The following is a 19,165-nucleotide window of genomic DNA, read 5'->3' as shown; positions in this document are numbered from 1 at the left end:
ATGTGCAGTAAGGCTTGAGAAGCACTGCTCTAGGCCAAGAGTTAGAAAACATTTTCAGTAAAGAGCCAGAGAGCAAATATTTTTGGGTTTTTGGGGCCACAACTACTCAACTCTGTAGCATGAAAGCTGCCATAGAGAAACAACTAGGAGTAGCTGGTTTCCAGTATAAACTCAGTTACAAGAGAAGAGGAGTGATCTAGAATTGGCCTATGGGTCATTCTTTGCTGACCTCTAGTTTAGATTGCCTTTACCAGTATAGCAGGGTTTTTTTCCTTTATATATTTATATTTTCAGCCAAAGTAACCTCATAATATGATTTCATTCTATGTTTGGATATGACTCACATTTAGGTGGCAGCTCCTTTGGGGACTCCATTCAAATGCCAAAGGAACTGTGACCAGCCATAGAGTGAAAAGGACACTCTTTTGGCCTCCTTATCTAGCAGAACTGGTAAAGAAACAAAAGAAATGACAATAGCAAATAAAGAAGAGGTTGTATTTTCCATAAATTGATCACCAAATATTCTTACTCCAAAAGAAATGTATATGCCTAAGACATTTCCAGCCATGGTAGCGACCCCAGTGGTCACGATTGCATGGAGTTCAGACTTGGTGGCGTGTCGTATATACGGTCGGACCAGCAGGGGAGACTCCGTCTGAAAACAGAAAGTGAGCAGATTAAGCGTTCCCTTTTAAGTCTTAGGAGGGTATGCCAATCTACTCAAAATTCCATCCTCTAAAGCAATATTTCTAAGAGAAGACCTCAGACCAGCTCCATCAGCATCACCTGGGAACTCCTTAGACATGCAAATTCTCAGACTTACTGAATCAGAAACTCTGGGGGTGGGGCCAGCAATCCTGTTTTAACAGCCTTCCAGGTGGTTCTGATGCGTGCTGGAGTTTGAAAGCCTACATCCTAGCTGTCTGGGTCATTTGACCTCTAGGTGAGTGTGCGTACAGAATCATGCATAATGTTTGCAGCATTTTCAAGGCCGATTCACACAAGGCCCCCACTTAGCCTGGGACTGGACTCTGCTGGCTGGGGACACTTTTCCAAGGTTGGAACACCGTTGGCCAAGTAACTCTGCCCAGTGGCCTGGCCTTGAGAACGGGCGATTCCCAAGCCTCTGTGGCTTCCCGTCTTCCAGCTTCATCTCGACAGACCTTAAACCTCTTTGCTGACACCACAGGGAAATAGACACAAACAAGGACATAAAACATAAAAAGCATAAAAACAAACAAGGACAGGTGCCCAGAGGCCTTTTCCTAATTGAGAATTAGAGACCCCTTCTTGCCCTTGGGTGGAAAGGAATCAGGTAGAGTGTAGATGTAAAGGCTTGAGTCCCTTCAAGGAGGGCAGGTGGCCTGCAGCCTCGGACTCTTCATAAACAGTAGCTGAACTTTTAGCATATTAGGTATCAAATTGAGCATGTGTGCAATTTTACAATTTCCCCTATTATTTCTAATTGTTCTGTAAGAGTGAATGTGTTGAGCTTCAATTTACGTACTTAATAAAACTTCAGTATGTGAGCCCTGTTACCCTACAGGTAGGAGTAATCAACTCAAGATGGTGCCCTAATTAGTCCAGAGAGATCTTATGACTGTAATTATAATAATTTGAACTCCTAGGGAAGGAAGCATGGTCCCTGCTCTGAAGTCTGTGCTCCAGGTTAGCAAGCTGGGCTGGCTGAGAAGAAGGTTCAGCTGCCTGGAGCAGTCATAAGCCTGGGATCTGGGGCCATGTGTTTTTCTGGGGGACTATTTTTGCTTCAAATCCAATTTCCTTGGGCAGCCAGCACTCACACTTGGTTTCCTTGGTATGTGACTCCATTCTGCCTGAAGCTCCATGTGCAGTGATGAGGATGATTATTGCTATCTCTCACTCATCCGTCCCTTAGGAATGCCGCTGTTTTGAGAGATACTCCTTTTGTATCACATTTCTTTGCTTAAATGGACTTCAGGCAAAAGAGCATCTAACCATGGGATGGATCAGGGAGTGAAAATGCTTTTGCTCGTCAGCATTGTTCTTCAGGCTCAGCAAAGACAGACTGTTGGCCAGTTCAGTCAAGTTGGGAATGAACTCAGGTATCTATACAGCTGCTCGGTTGTCGGTGGGAGCCTTTCCTGGTCTCTTTCATCGCCCCAGCCTTACACTACAGCAGGTGAGGCTGCCTGCTATGGGTTTGCAGGCTCAAGATAGTGGTGAACTCCATGTGAGTGAATGAGCTGCTCGCCTCTGAAGGGTGGACCAGAGGCCTCAACAATTATGTAAGTTCAGACAAGATTGGTTGAGAATCTATGCATAAGTCCGATGCTTTGAGAAAATGACTCAATCTTTCATCCTCTCCATCAGAATTCCAGAACCCCAATTCTGCTTTCATGCACTGAGACTCTTGGAAGGGATCTCTCTCTCTCTTTGTCTCTCCCTGGAACCTGGACTTTGTCATTGTTGAGGGGTCCTTATTTTGACACTCCTCCCTCTACACTAAAACAAATAAAACCATCATATATTTTTATTCCACTTTCTGGAAAGAGTGTCCATTTCAGAGGTTTTCTTTTTTGTTTTGTTTTGTGATATTACAACTTACATATCCAATGAATATACTGCCAGCTGCGACTACAGACTCAATAGGAGATGATCCCATAGTAACCAGCATGAGCCATCCAATCTAGAAGGGGGCAAGGGACAAAGTCAGTGAAGAGCTATTTATATACACAAAACTTCAGAGTAGGGATAAAACCTTTGGAGGAAAACGCTGAGGCCTTCAACAACTGTTAGCAGGCCAGCAATTGTACTAACAAGAGTACATCTTACCTAGTCCTTAGAGCAGGCCAATCACACCCTCCTTTTGGAGGGGTAAATGTGAGTCATTGTACATACTTTCAACATCATACCAATGAATTTCTATTGAAACATGTGGACAAGTCATAAGTTATAATAATTGCTGACAGTCATGGCAGGCTTTACTGCATTCCAGGCAGTTTTTTTTTTTAAGTTAATTTTCATTGAGTTTATGATAGTTTACAATCTTGTGAAATTTCAGTTGTACATTATTGTTTGTCTGTCGTGTTGTAGGTGCACCACTTCACCCTTTGTGCCCACTCCCCACCCCCTCTTTCCCCTGGTAGCCATTAATCTGTTCTCTTTGTCTACATGTTTAAATTCCCCATATGAGTGAAGTCATGCTGAGATTGTCCTTCTGTATCTTGCTTATTTCACTTAACATAATGCCCTCAAAGTCCATCCATGTTGTTGTGAATGGGATGATTGTATTCTTTTTTATGGATGAGTAGTATTCCATTGTGTATATATATATATACACACAATATCTTCTTTATCCAATCATCAGTTGATGTGCACTTAGGTTGCTTCCACGACTTGGCTATTGTACATAATGCTGCAGTGGACATTGGGGTGCATGGGACTTTTGGAATTGCTGACTTCAAGCTCTTTGGATAGATACCCAGTAGTGGGATAGCTGGGCAATATGGTATTTCTATTTTTTAATTTTTTGACAAATCTCCATAATGTTTTCCATAGTTGGTGCACCAGTTTGCATTCCCATCAGCAGTGTATGAGGGTTCCTTTTTCTCCACAATCTCTCCAACATTTGTTACTTTTTGTTTTGGTTATTTTTGCCATTCTAATGGATGTAAGGTGATATCTTAGTGTAGTTTTGATTTGCATTTCCCTGATGATCAGTGATGATGGACATCTTTTCATGTGCCTATTGGCCATCTGTATATGTTCTTTGGAGAAATATCTGCTCATGTTTCCTGCCCATTTTTTGATCGGGTTTTTTGATTTTTTGTTGTTGAGCTGTGTGAGTTCTTTATATATTATGGATATTAAGCCTTTGTCGGATATATGACTTGCAAATATTTTTTCCCAGTTAGTGTGCTGTTTTTGTGCTTCAGTCCTGTTTTCCCTTGCCTTGAAGAAGCTCTTTAGTCTGATGAAGTCCCATTTGTTCATTCTTTCTGTTGTTTCCCTTGTCTGAGAAGACACAGTGTCTGAAAATATCCTTTTAATACTGATGTCAAAGAGTGTACTGCCTACATTTTGTTCTAGAAGCCTTATGGTTTCAGATCTTACCTTTAGGTTTTTGATCCATTTTGAGTTTATTTTGTGAATGGTGAAAAAGAATGGTCAATTTTCATTCTTTTACATGTGGCTTTCCAGTTTTTCCAGCACCATTTGTTTAAAAGAATTTCTTTTCTCTATTGTATGCCCTCAGCTCCTTTGTCAAAGATTAGCTGTCCATAGTTGTGCGGTTTTATTTCTGGGCTTTCAATTCTGTTCCATTGATCTGTGCACCTGTTTTGTACCAGTACCATGCTGTTTTGATTACCGTCACTTTGTAGTACGTTTTGAAGTGAGAGATTATGATGCCTCCCGTTTTGTTCTTTTTTCTCAGGATTGCTTTAGCAATTCGAGGTCTTTTGTTGCCCCATGTGAATTTTAGGATTCTTTGTTCTATTTCTGTAAACAATGTCATTGGGATTCTGATTTGGATAGTGTTGAATCTGTAGATTGCTTTAGGTAGAATGGACATTTTAACTATGTTTATTCTTCCAATCCATGAGCATGGAATGTCTTTCCATCTCTTTATGTCATCATCCATTTCTTTCAGGAAAGTCTTGTAGTTTTTGTTGTATAGGTCTTTCACTTCCTTAGTTAAATTCACCCCAAGGTATTTTATTCTTTTTGTTGCGATTATGAATGGTATTGTGTTCTTGAGTTCTTTTTCTGTTAGTTCAGTATTAGTGTATAGAAATGCTACTGATTTATGTAAGTTGATTTTATACCCTGAAACTTTGCTGTGGTTGTTGATTACTTCTAAAAGTTTTCCAATGGATTCTTAGGGGTTTTCTATATATAAGATCATGTTGTCGTCAAACAGGGAGAGTTTCACTTCTTCCTTGCCTGTTTGGATTCCTTTGATTACTTTTTCTTGCCTAATTGCTCTGACCAAAACCTCCAGTACTATGTTGAATAAGAGTGGTGATAGAGGGCATCCTCGTCTCGTTCCTGTTTTCAGGGAGATGGCGCTCAGTTTTTGCCCATTGAGTATGATGTTGGCTGTGAGTTTGTCATATATGGCCTTTATTATGTTGAGGTAATTTCCTTCTATCCTCATTTTCTTCAGAGTTTTTTATCATAAATGGTTGTTGGATCTTGTCAAATGCTTTCTCTGCATCTATTAAGATGATTATGTGGTTTTTATTCCTGTTTGTTGATGTGGTGTATCGTGTTGATTGATTTGCAGATGTTGAAGCCTCCCTGTGTCCCTAGTATGAATCCCACTTGATCATGATGTATGATCCTTTTGATGTATTGCTGTATTCAGGTTGCAAAATTTTCTTGAGGATTTTTGCATCTGTGTTCACAAGGAATGTTGGCCTATAGTTCTCCTTTTTCGTGCTGTCCTGGTAAGGCTTTGGTATCAGTGTGATGCTGGCCTCATAGAATGTGTTAGGAAATGTTCCATCCTCCCCAATTTTTTGGAACAGCTTGAAAAGGATAGGTGTTAAATCCTCTCTGAAAGTTTGGTAGAATTCCCCAGGAAAGCCATCTGGTCCTGGGGTTTTATTCTTTGGGATGCTTTTGATTGTTGTTTCCATCTCTTTCCTTGTGATTAGTCTGTTTAGACTGTGTGCTTCTTCTTGACTTAGCTTTGTGAGATTGTAAAAGTCTAGGAATTTATCCATTTCCTCTAGGTTAGCTATTTTGTTGGCATATAGTTTTTTGTAGTATTCTCTCATAATCCGTTGCATTTCTGTGGAGTCTGTTGTTATTTCTCCTCTTTCATTTCTGATTTTATTTGAGATTTCTCTCATTTTTTATTTGTAAGTCTGGCTAGGTGTTTGTCAATTTTATTTATCTTCTCAAAGAACTAGCTCTTTGTTTCATTGATCCTTTCTACTGCCTTTTTTGTTTCAATAGCATTTATTTCTGCCATGATTTTTATTATTTCTCTCCTTCTGCTGACTTTAGGCTTTGTTTATTCTTCTTTCTCTAATTCAGTCAGGTGTAGTTTGAGATTGCTTATTTGGGATTTTTCTTGTTTGTTAAGATGTGCCTGTATTGCAATGAATTTCCCTCTTAGTACAGGGTTAGCTACATCCCATATGAGTTGGTATGGCATGTTTTTATTTTCATTTGTCTCCAGATATTTTTTGATTTCTTCTTTAATTTCTTCAATGATCCATTGCTTGTTCAATAGTGTATTCTTTAGTCTCCACATCTTTGTCCCTTTCTCAGCTTGTTTCTTATAAATAATTTCTAGCTTTGTAGCAGTATGATTGGAGAAGATGCATGTTATTATTTCAATTTTTTTAATTTAAAGAGGCTTTCCTTGTTTCCCAACATATGCTCCAACCTTAAGAATGTTCCTTGTGCACTTGAGAAGAATGTGTATTCTGCTATTTTTGGATGGAGTGTTCTATATACGTCTATTAAGTCCAGCTGTTTTAGCTTTTCATTTAATTCCACTGTTTCCTTTTTGATTTCCTGTCTGGATGATCTGTCCACTGATGTGAGTGGGGTTTTGAGTTCCCCTACTATTATTGTGTTATTTTTGATATCTCCTTTAGGTTTGTTAATAGTTGCTTTATGAACTTTGGTGCTCCTGTGTTGGGTGCATAGGTATTTATAAGCGTTATTTCTTCTTGATGTAATGTCCCTTTGATCATTATATATTGACCATCTATGTCTCTCTTTACCTGCCTTATCTTGAAATCTACTTTGTCTGATATAAGTATCGTGACATCTGTTTTCTTTTGTTTGCCATTAGCTTAAAGTATCGTCTTCCACCCTTTCACTCTGAGCATGTGTTTGTCCTTGGAGCTGAGGTGTGTTTCCTGGAGGTAACAAATTATTGGATCTTGTTCTTTAATCCATCTTGTGACTCTGTGTCTTTTTATTTGAGAGTTCAATCCGTTTACATTGAGGGTGAATATTGATGCATGAGGGCTTAATTCTGTCATTCTGTCACTTGTTTTCCAGTTTTCCTGCATTTCCTTTGTTTCTCATCCTGTGTGTTTTGGCCTACCCATTGACTTCTGCACTTTCTTATGCTGGGTTTCTCAGATTTTTCCTTATTTATTTTTTGTGTCTCTGTTCTGTTTTTTAGTTTAGTGGTTACCCTGAAGTTTGTATTCAGAATCTCATGCATAACATAGTTCATTTTCTGATGGCCTCTTATTTCTTTAGTCTGCACTGATTCAGTCCCTGTCCTCCTCCCCTCCTAAGTTATTATTTTCATCTCTTATGCCAACTTGTGTTGTGAGTTTGTGGTTAAAATGACAAGATTGTCTTTGCTTTGGTGTTTTCCTTCCCTTTATCCTAATGCTTAGTTGAATATTTGCTGTCCTATTCTGATTCGATCTGTCTCCTTACTCTGTGTTTTGTGACCTCTTTCTCCCTTGTTTTCCTTTTTCTGGTATGAGGGCCTTCTTGAGGATTTCTTGTAGGGGTGGTCTCATGGCTATGAAATCCCATAGCTTTGGTTTGTCTGGGAAAGATTTAATTTCTCCCTCATATCTGAAGGATATTTTTGCTGGATAGAGTATTCTTGGCTGAAGATTTTTATCTTTTAAGGTTTTCAAAATGTCATTCCAATCTCTCCTAGCTTGTAAGGTCTCTGCAGAGAAATCTTAAAGTGTGATAGGGGTTCCTTTGTAGGTTATTTTCTTCTACATTCTTGCACTGAGAATTCTTTCTTTGTCATTCATTTTTGCCATTTTTACTACTACATGCCTTGCAGTAGGTCTTTTTACATTGACAAATCTAAGAGATCTGAAAACTTCCTCCACACACATTCCTCTCTCATTCCCTAGATTTGGGTTGTTCTCTGCTACTATTTCTTTGAGCATGCTTTCTGCTCCATTCTCCTTTTGTTCACCTTCGGGTATACCTATAAATCCTATGTTGCATTTACTCATTGAGTCAGCTATTTCTTGGAGACTTTCTTCATTTCTTTGTAGTCTTAGTTCTCTCTTTTCCTCTTTCTGGAGCCATTCAACAAATCTATATTTGCTTATGCTAATTTGCTCCTCTATGCTGTCCACACAGGCCTTTAGGGAATCTGCATTCAGTTTTATCTGATCCATTGTATTTTTCATCTCTGGTATCTCTGATTTATTCTTCTTTATAATTTCAATCTCTTTTGTGAAGTAACTCCAGAACTTGCAGACTTGCTTCTCTATATTTTCGTCCACCTCACTGAGTTTTTTGATGATAGCTATTCTGACTTCATTGTTGTTTACTTTACTTATTTCCAAGTCCTCAGGACATAATTCTGTGTTTTTCTTGTTTTCCTTCTTGTCTGGAGTTTTTATGAATTGTTTGATGCTAGAATGATTTTTTCGCATACTACTATTATTTGGTTGCAGTTACAGGCTGTCACCACTAGATGGGGGTCAAGAGAGGCTTATTCCAACCCTCTTCCTTCAGCCCAGATGGCATGGCATAGCGTGGGTTGGGGGAGGAGGGTACTTTCTCATGGGCGCAGACCCTGGTTTCACAATCAGCTCTCACTATCTGGTCTCCTGGGGTCTTGGCTTGATGAGGTCCAACCACACAAAAGCTTTTGCCCCATTAGAGGGCTCCCCTCTAGGCTGCAGGTGCCATAGGGAGTCCTGGGTGATCCTGTGGATGTGCGGCCCCTCCCCCACTCCTTCCCTTGAGGATCCTCCCACAGCAAGGATCCCAGTCTTTGGGGGAGGGAGCGAAGTTCTCTCTTACCCCGTTCCAGCTCCTCCAAGGGGGGCTCCAGCCTTTCCGCCCTCTGTCGTTTAGCTGCTGTGAGTCTTTGAGGATTCCTGTGCTATTAGGGTAGTTTTTGTTGGAATATGGTTGCTTCTTTTTGTTGTATGTTGGAGGGGAGAGAGTCCCAGGCAAGCTCACTCCGCCAGGACGCTGATGTCACTCCTCCATTCCAGGCAGTTTTGAGCCCTTGATCTGAGTAATGCTTTAATCCACATAATAACCCTTTGAGGGAGGTCCTATAATTATGCCCATTTGACAGAAGAGGAAACTGAGGCACAGAACAGTTTAGATGTTTTGTATAAAACCACCCAGCTAACAAGTAGTGCTGTGTAGTTGATGTTTGGACTTTTCTACTTAACACTCAATCAAACACGGTTTATGGTCCCACTTTTGTAGTGGCACTTCCAACCACAGACTGTGGTGCCCATCTCAGGATGGGGACTTCCTGTAGCATTCTTTCTCCTTAGCCATGAGCACAGTAATTCTGAATGTTTAAATTGACAAATGGAAAATTGTGAGCCCTGGGGCTCTTGCTGAAATTCTGAATTCTTCCAGTATTCTGGTTCTCTCTCTCTCCATTTTATTTATTGATAGGGATCAAAGGAGGGCTGGGCTGTTCCCAAACCCTGTGTGCACTTCCTCGCTCTTGTGTGCATTCAAACCAACTTGCACATTTCATAGATTTCTGATCTAACATGTGACTTTAGGACTGACAGTTGCTGGGTCAACAGGAATGAAATTAACTCTTAGACATTTTTTTTAAATTTGTGTGCTTATAAAACTCCTTGAGGAGCGAAAAGCAGCTTCCCCTTCTTGCTCTGATTCCCTAGCAGCTTCCAGACCAGAGTGCCCCCTTTTAGAACCTCCTGCAGATAAGCCATGACTCTGCATAAGGCACAGGGTAGTCCGAAGGTGAAGGACAGTGCTGTTCTCCCTGGCAGGTGTGGGACCTGTGGGAGTCAATTCTTTGGCTAAAGAAGTAATTGCTAAGGTTTCATGAAGATATCAGTGGGTTGCAAGTCAAGGCCCTGTCAGAAGTCCCTGAGATAAACCTCCCTCTAGGGACACACGTAGGATTTTAAGGTGTGAATCAAATAAATTTGGAAAGGAGGGTGGATCATGGTATGAAGATAAGGCACTTTGGAAAACCCCAAATAAAAGGTATTTAGGACTTTATCCCTGAAATAATAAGCTCTACACCTGTCACCCATCCCTTCTGGTCCCGTAGCTTTCTAATGATCCACTGCATCAGTCCAATGTAGTAGAGCATGGACATGACAGCGCCAAAAAAAACACCGTTGGCAGGAACTGGAGGGGGAGATGAAAGCAATCATGAGCTAATGTTGTCCTCAGGAGTATTAGTAGGTTTTAGATCTGTCTCCTTCTTTCTACCTGCTTTTCCCCCTCTGAAACATCATAAAAATACTGGGAACACCTCTTGAACTAAATAACACTTTTATTAGGCAGCTGCTGCATCTACAGTCTCCTATTCTAATTTTCTTGGATAAGCTTGGAGAAGTATATTTCATCAGAAATAACATTTTCCCCCCATCTGCTATAAAGATATTTTCCTACTTTATTATCTCAGAGAAGGAATGAAGTTTTGGGGGAATTTTTAATAATTAGGCTCAACAAACTGAAGCCAGTGGCAGATGTTCTTGTTCTGACATTAAACAGACATGAGCTTCACCACTTATTAGCAGAGTAACCTGGGTCAAGATTAGGTGCAAGCAACCTCAGATCTTTATTCAAAGTGGCTGCACAGATCAGATAGAGCATAGTAGGTCCTCACACCCAGTGCCTCCTATAGAGGAAGCATCCACTCTTTCAGCTTTTAGAATGATAATTATCTTATAGACTTCTAAATCACTAAGGACGGTTAAACTTTGGAAATTAGCTTACTTCTGTGTTCACAAAGGTTTTCCTTTCCTAGATCCTATTTTCCTGATGCTCCTTGGGTGCTTTCAATGCAGCTTGTGTGTCTACAGGGAGCCGTGTCTCCCCTCCAGATGGCACACAGAGCTTCAGTCTCAGTCCCTCCCCAGTGCTACCCATCCACACCCCTTCCCCTCTGCTCCCCAGCTAAATGGCCAGGGACAAGCTGCCACCAGAGGCTCAGAATGACTGAGGATGATTTGTACAGGATCCAATTTAGGAAAATCTATTAATACCATATGTTAAAAGACATTCTGCACCATCATTCAGAGCCGATGCACTTATGTGCTTTTCTTGAATTTAATGTTCTTTTCTTGGCAGAGCCTTTCTGAAAGCATCAGGGAGTCAAAGGGGCTCATCTCTCAAATGTGCACCTTCTTTGCTGGCAGAGAGGATGGAGGCTATTGCCCTGGGGGGGGCGGGAGGGAGGTGTGAGACACTGGTGCAGTCTGGGCAGCAAGTCACGCCTTCTTTGTGACTTTATTTTTTCTAATTCTGGATTCAGATCATGATATGAGCATAATTCTATCTCAATATGTAAACACTTGACCTTTCAGAGATGGCTTAGTTATCTCAGCACCAAAGCATCAAATCAGCAGTTTCAAAAAAATATCCAGCATAACAGTTGGCCTAACTGAAACTGGGGTAATTTGGAGGTAAATTGGAAGTCCCTAGGTGAGAAAACAGTTTAGAATTATAGGAACAATAATACACCAAAAAAAGGAAAGATGAAGAAAAAGCCAAATGCATCTTTCTGACTCATCGACAGGCATCTGAATGGACTTCCCAGAGGACAGTGACTTCCCGGGGCTTGTGGGAGCCCCAGGAGGTAATTGATGAGGCCCAGGCATGGGGCCAGGTTGCCTTTCCACTGTAAAATAACATCCCTCTTTGGCTGGGAGAAGGCCCAGCCCCCAGGCCTCCCTAGGCAAAGGCTGTGCTGAAAGAAATTGGGAACAGTTCAGCATGAGGATGGTTCTGGAAGGACAGAGGCTGATGTGTGCCACCAGCTGTCCTGGTTGGCCTGGGACTAAAGGTGTCCTGAGCACAGACCTGTCACCGATCCTGGACCTGGAAGCCATTAAGTGGTGTTACGTCTAGTCATGGCCAGGTAGCTAATGATCTTTTCCCTGAAATCTCAGATACTGTTGCCTCATACGATTTTTCATAAGTATCTCAGACAATGCTACATGCGCTGCAAAAGTGTTAGAATATTTGTGAGCCCTCTAGATGTTTCCCATAATGCTACAGGAACAAAGCAAACATTTACAAGCCACTGACTTCAGATAAAATTGCAATGAGAAAGGACAGTGGTGTGCTGTGCACCTATGACGTGCCCAGCAGCTATACTTCTGGTTTCTGGTAGTTGGGTTCTATCCGAACATCTACAAAGACTGAGAAGTTACTGAAAAGGACGTGACTCCATAGAAAAGGGTTTGGCTTTACCTTAAATGCCAAGTAGTGGTCTGTGTAGTTCTCACCAAAGACAAAGGAAGTACCAACATCAGTGTGTTCCAAGAAGGTCTGAGATAAAGAAATGGCAAGAGAAGATCATTATAACCCCTAAAGTGGTGGTTACTGTCCCCAGGACCCACCAGGCTCTGCAGAGGGTGAGGACCCAGCACACTTGTTGGATAGAGTTGGAGAGTTAATTTTCTGAGCTTTTCTCCCCGCAGTGGGTGGCATGGAAGTGTAGTTTTGAACTACAACTTGGCACAGATTTCCTGGCATTTCCAACATTCAATCTGACTCTAGGGTGCTGAAGAAAAAGCTGCTTGTGGTAATTTGCTCCAGAAGCAATAGATGGCATGTGGGTGGCACTGCTGACCACTAGCTGAAAAGAAAGCCTGTCTCACTGTTTGTGGAACCATCTTAGAATTGTGACACCCCTTGGGCAGGATGAAGGGGGCAACCAGGATAGGGGAGAGATGTAGTGGATGGTATGGGTGAGGGGCAACAATAATATCAATGAACTGGACAGATTAACATTTTCCACATAAAATTATTTGTCTAACTCATGCTATGAAATTACAGTTTGGGTCAACTCACGAGATAAATAAACCTATGTCTGACATATCTCGAGGATCATATTGAAATGTTAAAAGCACTATAAAAGTAAAATGTTCTTTTGAACCCAACTTACCTGAACTTGTTTGCCCAACCATTGAAAAACCATAAATCCAGGGCCAGTCCTTAGTATTATGAGCCCAAGAAGAAACTGTAACCCAATTCCCCCAAAGACAGGCCTCCAGTGAACCTATGCAGAAAGATGGAGAGAGACGTATCTTATTAGAACATGAATGCTGACCTCAGCATAAACGCCCAGAGCCTCACTATTTCCTCGGAAGCTTCTCACATGTGGCCTGTGACCCACCTTCTCTGGGAGGCCCAAGCTGTCATGAGCAGAGAGTCCCTTGATAGACTCATACCCAGAAATCTCAGGGTCGTATTCCCTCTTTCTAAGCCTGACTTTCAAGCCTGTAACATTTATGTCATGAGAAAACAACTCAGACCCAAAGAGTAGTCTTAGTAGGGCCATAAGGAGCGAGGATCTAGCCTTGATGGTCATGGTGTAAATATTCGATACATATAATTATTTCCCTTTCTGGAAGATGGAGAGGCAGAACATGACTTTTCTGTGCATCCTAGGTTTGTTGATCTGACAAACTGTAAGTGAATTAAGTGAAAGAAATTCCACCCTGTTGAGGGGCTTTCTTTTGCTGTAAAAGGAACCAATTAGCTCAAACGCAGACCCAGGGATAACAGAGTCTTAGACAATCACCTGCTTTCAATTTTGGTGCAGAGATGAGCAGCCTGCAACGAACTAGGGGATTGGAGGCAAAGAAAACAGCAGAGATGTTCCCAGGGGGAAGAATTTGGATCACATTAGGTGACTTGGTCTCTGACTAATGCTTATTTTTGGAGGGGTGAACCTTTCAGCCAGTAAAATCTTCCAGGATTTGCCATTATGAGTCACTTGTGAACAACTGATGTCTCAGAATTTCTGCCCATGTATTGGGTTACTGACTGACAGAACAAGGATGAGAAGGGAATTTAATGTGAACAAAACTGTTTAAGGACAAATTTTTGGAGTAAAATAGCCAAAATTGCAAATGGAAATTTGATGCACTGCAGAATCCCATGGTAGAATATTAGATTATTTACTGGCCTGGGGAAATCTGGATGAAAATGGATGAGTTTTTTTTGAATGTGTGTTTGATGAGGAGAGAAGGGGACACGAGTAGAAGTTGGACTTGACAACACAGAACATCTCACTTATTGTGTAACTGGAAAATTACTGAGAATGAACAATGAGAAAGTGATAATTCTATGAAAGATCAGGAAGAAGGGCACCCTAGTCACCTAAAATATCATAGCATGGTAAGAAAAATATGGAATAACAGTTAAATTCTCTTGCACTCATTATTTTGAGGAATTCACACATGAGAAAAAAGGAGGAAAAAAATCAAATAACATCAATTTGGTACTTACTTTGGTTGGGTGCTTGGAAAATAGAAACATCAGGATAACAAGCATTATGAGCCCACCAAAGGACACCAGCTGCTGTTGGCCCAATTTGGCGGTGTCAAAGATCAGCCATAAAACAACTCCCAGGATCAGAGAGCTCCAAATCACCCTGAGAGAACCAGAAAGGGGGCATCATTTGTTGTATTTGTGGCAACATTTGTTGCATTCAAGTGCTAACTTGAAAACCTTAATCAGGCTTAAACTAACAAACAAAAAATATTAAGAGTAACACACTCTGGCACCAGACGTTATGCTTCTAGAAATTGCAACAGACCCTCTTTTGTTGTGGCTACAAAGGCAAATAGCAAAAACATTAAACAATGTGTCCCCTTCATTCAACAACCCTTGGGCCCTTCAAGGGCATGTAAAAGGGTCAGAGAGAAGAAAGGATGTTTGGAGAGAAGTCTGATGATTTCTTTGAGAGATCTACAGGGAGTCCTGACCTCCACTTTAGAAGATAGGTGAGATGTAACCTTCTTCCCTTTAAGAGAGAATTTGAAATGCATTCTCTGCAGTTGGGGGACCTATCCTGAGCCCCAGAGAGTCAAGTCAGAATTTAGAGTGGATTCAACTCCCTAGGGAATCTAGTGGGCATGACAAGGCTGACACATGGCTTGGATGGCAGAACCAGAAAGGGTGCTGTGTTGGGATTGCACAACCCTGGTTTATTAGGCCAAGGATGGGTGAAGGTTCCTGGTAGATCCCAGGTGGGCCATGCTGGGGAGAATGGGTCCTGGGTCCCACCCAGCAGGGCCAACAAGGGGGAGAGGAGGTCCCACAGAGAGAGGCTGCTGAAAAGCCCTGAGTGGTCACCCTCAGGACACGGACTGCTGTAGGAGAGGGTTGGCTTTAGTAATTCACAGACCCTTCCTCCTAAGGAGACCAGCTTCATGCCTAGAGCAGAGGGCCACCTCCGCAAAGGAGAACCATCCCATCCTTTGGACAACATCTTATCATTTAGTGGCACTTGAAATTAAGGCAGTTTGTAGGGACATTTGAACACATCTCGAATGAGTCATTGCCTTATTAGGCTTTGATTTCCTATTTGTAAAAGGAAGGCATGTTAACAGATTATTCCCTCAGTTGTCTCTAGCTTCAATATCCCATAAATGAGCACCTTTCATAATCTATTTATCAAGAGTGGGCCAAACTTTAAGATTATCCTTTTAAGATAGAGAAAGCCAAATTTTTAATTTCTTAACTTACCTTTGATATAGAACCTCATTTATTTAATTGAATTAATTTTAATCTTACTCAACTTAACTATGTATAAAACTCTTGTCTTGGAGTTTTACTTTCACAAACCTTGTGTCACTTGCTTCTTAGGTTTAGAATTTGTTCCATGTCTTCCTCCTTTTTTTCCTAGTACTGTAAGACAAACTTATCTTTTTGATGAAACAAGTAAAAATATCTCTAGTCTTTATGTCTTCCTTCTGAAAACATACCTTTTACTTTCCTTGAATACAAACATGTTTCCCTTATTAACTTAGGTAACTGTGTTTTGCTGGTAAGATTCACCCTGTGCTACATCTGTGCCAATCTTCCTCCACTTTTTGTATGTGCAACACCTCCACAGTGTGGCTGGTGAGTGGACTGGGTCTGTGCCCAGGATCCAAACCTGAGAACCTGGGCCACCGAAGCAGAGAGCGGGCAGCTTTAATCACTCAGCCATGGGGCCAGGCCCAACTTGTAGTAGCGTTAATCACATATATTAATTAGAATTTTAGCTCTTACAGACCTTGATTTTGTTTGTGAAAACTAAAAAGTAAGTAATTACAGAGTAGGTGGAGCAAAATGGCGGGGTCAGCTGACCCCGGACTCTCTCCCCTCCAACTACAACAAAAGACTGGAAAAAAAACTAAATTTCAGCTAATAAGCCTAATGCCAGGACTCAGAGACCTACAGTATCAAAAGACTGAGGACGGAGCCCCTGCTGCCGGCCTCAGAGGAGCTGGAGCTGGGTAGGAGAGAAGTTCACTCCCTCCCCTAGAGTCTGGGATTGCTGCCACAGGTGCGGGAAGGAGGGGGGGAGGAGCCGCATGATCAGGGGATTGTCCAGGACTCCCATCGCAGGTGCAGTGGAAACCGGCTGACAGTGGAAAGCTTCTGTGTGCGGGGACCCCATAAACCCAGGGCCCTGGGTGACCAGAGAACAGAACTGATCCGAATCCAGATTGGTGTGTGAGAAAAACTGCCCCTCCACCCAGCAAACAGTGCTGGGCGCCGCCATCTTGTCTGAAGGTAGAGAGCTCAGAATGTGTGCTTCTCAACCCCAATCTAGTGGCGACAAGCTGTAACTGCAACCGAATTCTACCACCATGCGGATAAAACCACTCCTCTACCATCCAGCAATTTATAAAAGCCCCGGACCAGAAGGAAAACAATATAAACACAGAATTAAGTCCTGAGGACTTGGAAATAGGTAAACTAAGTAAGAAATGAGTTCAGAGCAGCTATAATCAAAAAACTCAGTGAGGTAGAGAGAAAGATAAACAAGCCAACGAATTCTGGAGTTACTTCACAAAAGAGATTGAAATTATAAAGAAGAATCAAACAAAATTACTAGAGAGGAATAACACAATAGACCAGATAAAACAAAGTACGGATTCCCTGAATGCCCAGGTAGACACCATAGAAGAGAAAATTAGCATAATCGAATACAGACAGGCTGAATGGCTCCAGACAGAGGAAGAAAGAGAACTAAGGATTAAAAGGAATGAGGAAAGTATTAGAGAGACAGAAGATTCAATGAGGAGAAAGAATTTAAGGATCATAGGAATTCCCGAGAATGTGGAAAAGGATAATGGAGCAGAAAGTGTGCTTAATGAAATCATAGAAGAGAACTTCCCAAATCTAGGGATTGAGGGAGAAATATGTGTAGAGGAAGTTTTCAGATCTCCTAGATATGTCAATGTAAAAAGACCTACTGCAAGGCATATAGTAGTACAAATGGCAAAAATGAAAGACAAGGAAAGAATACTCAGGGCAGCAAGACAGAAGAAAATAACCTACAAAGGAAATCCTATCAGAGTTTCAGTGGATTTCTCTACAGAAACCTTACAAGCTAGGAGAGAATGGAGTGACATATTCAAAACTTTAAAAGACAAAAATCTTCAGCCAAGAATACTCTATCCAGCAAGAATATCCTTCAGATATGAGGGAGAAATTAAATATTTTCCAGACAAACAAAAGTTAAGGGAATTTGTAACCAAAAGTCCTCCACTACAAGAAATCCTCAAGAAGGCTCTCATACCTGAAAAAAGAAAAAAGGGAGGAAATGGTCACAAACCACAGAGTAGGGAGACAGATAAATAGAACCAGAATAGGATAGCAAATATTCAACTATAGCATTAGGATAAAGGTAAGGAAACTACCAAAGCAAAGACGATCTTATAACTCTAACTACAAACTCATAACATGAGTTGGAATAAGAAATGAAAATAATAATTTAGGAGGGGAAGAGCAAAGGGACTAAATCAGTTTAGGCCAACTAAGTAAGAGACCACCAGAGAATAGACTATATTATACATGAGATTCTAAATACAAACTTCAGGGTAGCCACTAAACTAAAAAACAGAACAGAGCCACAAAACATAAATAAGGAAAAATCTAGGAAACCCAGCATAAGAAATTGCAGTATCAAATGGTTAGGCTAAAGCACATAGGAAGAGAAAAGCAGGAAAGCCAGATAACAAGCAACAGATTGACAGCATTAAGTCCACATGAATCAATAATCATTCTCAATGTAAACGGATTGAATTCTCCAGTAAAAATACACAAAGTGGCAAAATGGATTAAAGAACAAGATCCAACAATTTGTTGACTCCAGGAAACACACCTCAGTCCCAAGGACAAACACAGGCTCAGAGTGAAGGGGTGGAGGGCAATACTTCAAGTTAAAAGCAAGGGAAAAAAAAACAGGTGTTGCAATTCTTATATCAGACAAAGCGGATTTCAAAATAAGACAGGTAAAGAGAGACACAGAGCGACAATATATAATGATCAAAGGAACACTTCATCAAGAAGAAATAATGCTTATAAATGTCTATGCACCCAACATAGGAGCACCAAGGTTCATAAAGCAACTATTAACAGACCTAAAGGAAGATGTTAAAAACAACATAATAACGGTAGGGGACCTCGACACCCCACTCACATCAATGGACAGATCATCCAGACAGAAAACCAACAAGGAAATATTGGAGCTAAACGAAAAACTAAAACAATTGGACTTAGTAGATATATATAGAACACTTCATCCTAAAACAGCAGAATATACATTCTTCTCAAGTGCACATGGAACATTCTCAAGGATAGACCATATGTTGGGAAACAAGGCAAGCCTCTACAAATTTAAAAAAAATTGAAATAATAACAAGCATCTTCTCCGATCATAATGCTATAAGGCTAGAAATTAATTACAAGAAAAAAGCTGAGAAAGGGACAAAGATGTGGAGAGTAAACAATACACTACTGAACAAGCAATGGATCATTGAAGAAATTAAAGAAGAACTCAAAAAATACCTGGAAACAAATGAAAATGATAACATGCCATACCAACTCATATGGGATACAGCAAAAGCTGCATTAAGAGGAAAGTTCATTGCAATACAGGCACATCTTAACAAACAAGAAAAATACCAAATAAGCAATCTTAAACTACACCTAACTGAACTGGAGAAAGAAGAACAAACAAAGCCCAAAGTCAGCAGAAGGAGAGAAATAATAAAAATCAGAGCAGAAATAAATACTATTGAAATGAGAAAGGTGGTAGAAAGGATCAATGAAACAAAGAGCTAGTTCTTTGAGAAGATAAATAAAATTGACAAGCCTCTAGCCAGACTTACAAAGAAAAACAGGGAGAAAGCTCAAATAAACAAAATCAGAAATGAAAGAGGAGAAATAACAACAGACTCTGCAGAAATACAAC

The 19,165-nt window shown here is 40.8% G+C and overlaps 1 protein-coding gene across 1 annotated transcript in view; it reads right to left on the bottom strand.

The window, feature by feature from the left end:
* Nucleotides 1–19,165, bottom strand: part of LOC124240770 (solute carrier family 28 member 3-like) — a 70,344-nt gene that overhangs the window by 16,648 nt on the left and 34,531 nt on the right. Inside the window, exons 3-8 of the mRNA XM_046663879.1 lie at nt 14,200–14,344; nt 12,851–12,964; nt 12,129–12,231; nt 9,980–10,080; nt 2,588–2,668; nt 530–655 (exon numbers count right to left, since the gene is read on the bottom strand). Of these exons, the coding sequence (XP_046519835.1) occupies nt 530–655; nt 2,588–2,668; nt 9,980–10,080; nt 12,129–12,231; nt 12,851–12,964; nt 14,200–14,344 (670 nt within the window). The remainder of the gene's footprint in view (nt 1–529; nt 656–2,587; nt 2,669–9,979; nt 10,081–12,128; nt 12,232–12,850; nt 12,965–14,199; nt 14,345–19,165) is intronic.

The sequence above is a fragment of the Equus quagga genome, chromosome 6 (genome assembly GCF_021613505.1).
Source record: "Equus quagga isolate Etosha38 chromosome 6, UCLA_HA_Equagga_1.0, whole genome shotgun sequence".
Taxonomy (NCBI): Eukaryota; Metazoa; Chordata; class Mammalia; order Perissodactyla; family Equidae; genus Equus; species Equus quagga.
This window is presented reverse-complemented; position numbering and strand designations above follow the sequence as displayed.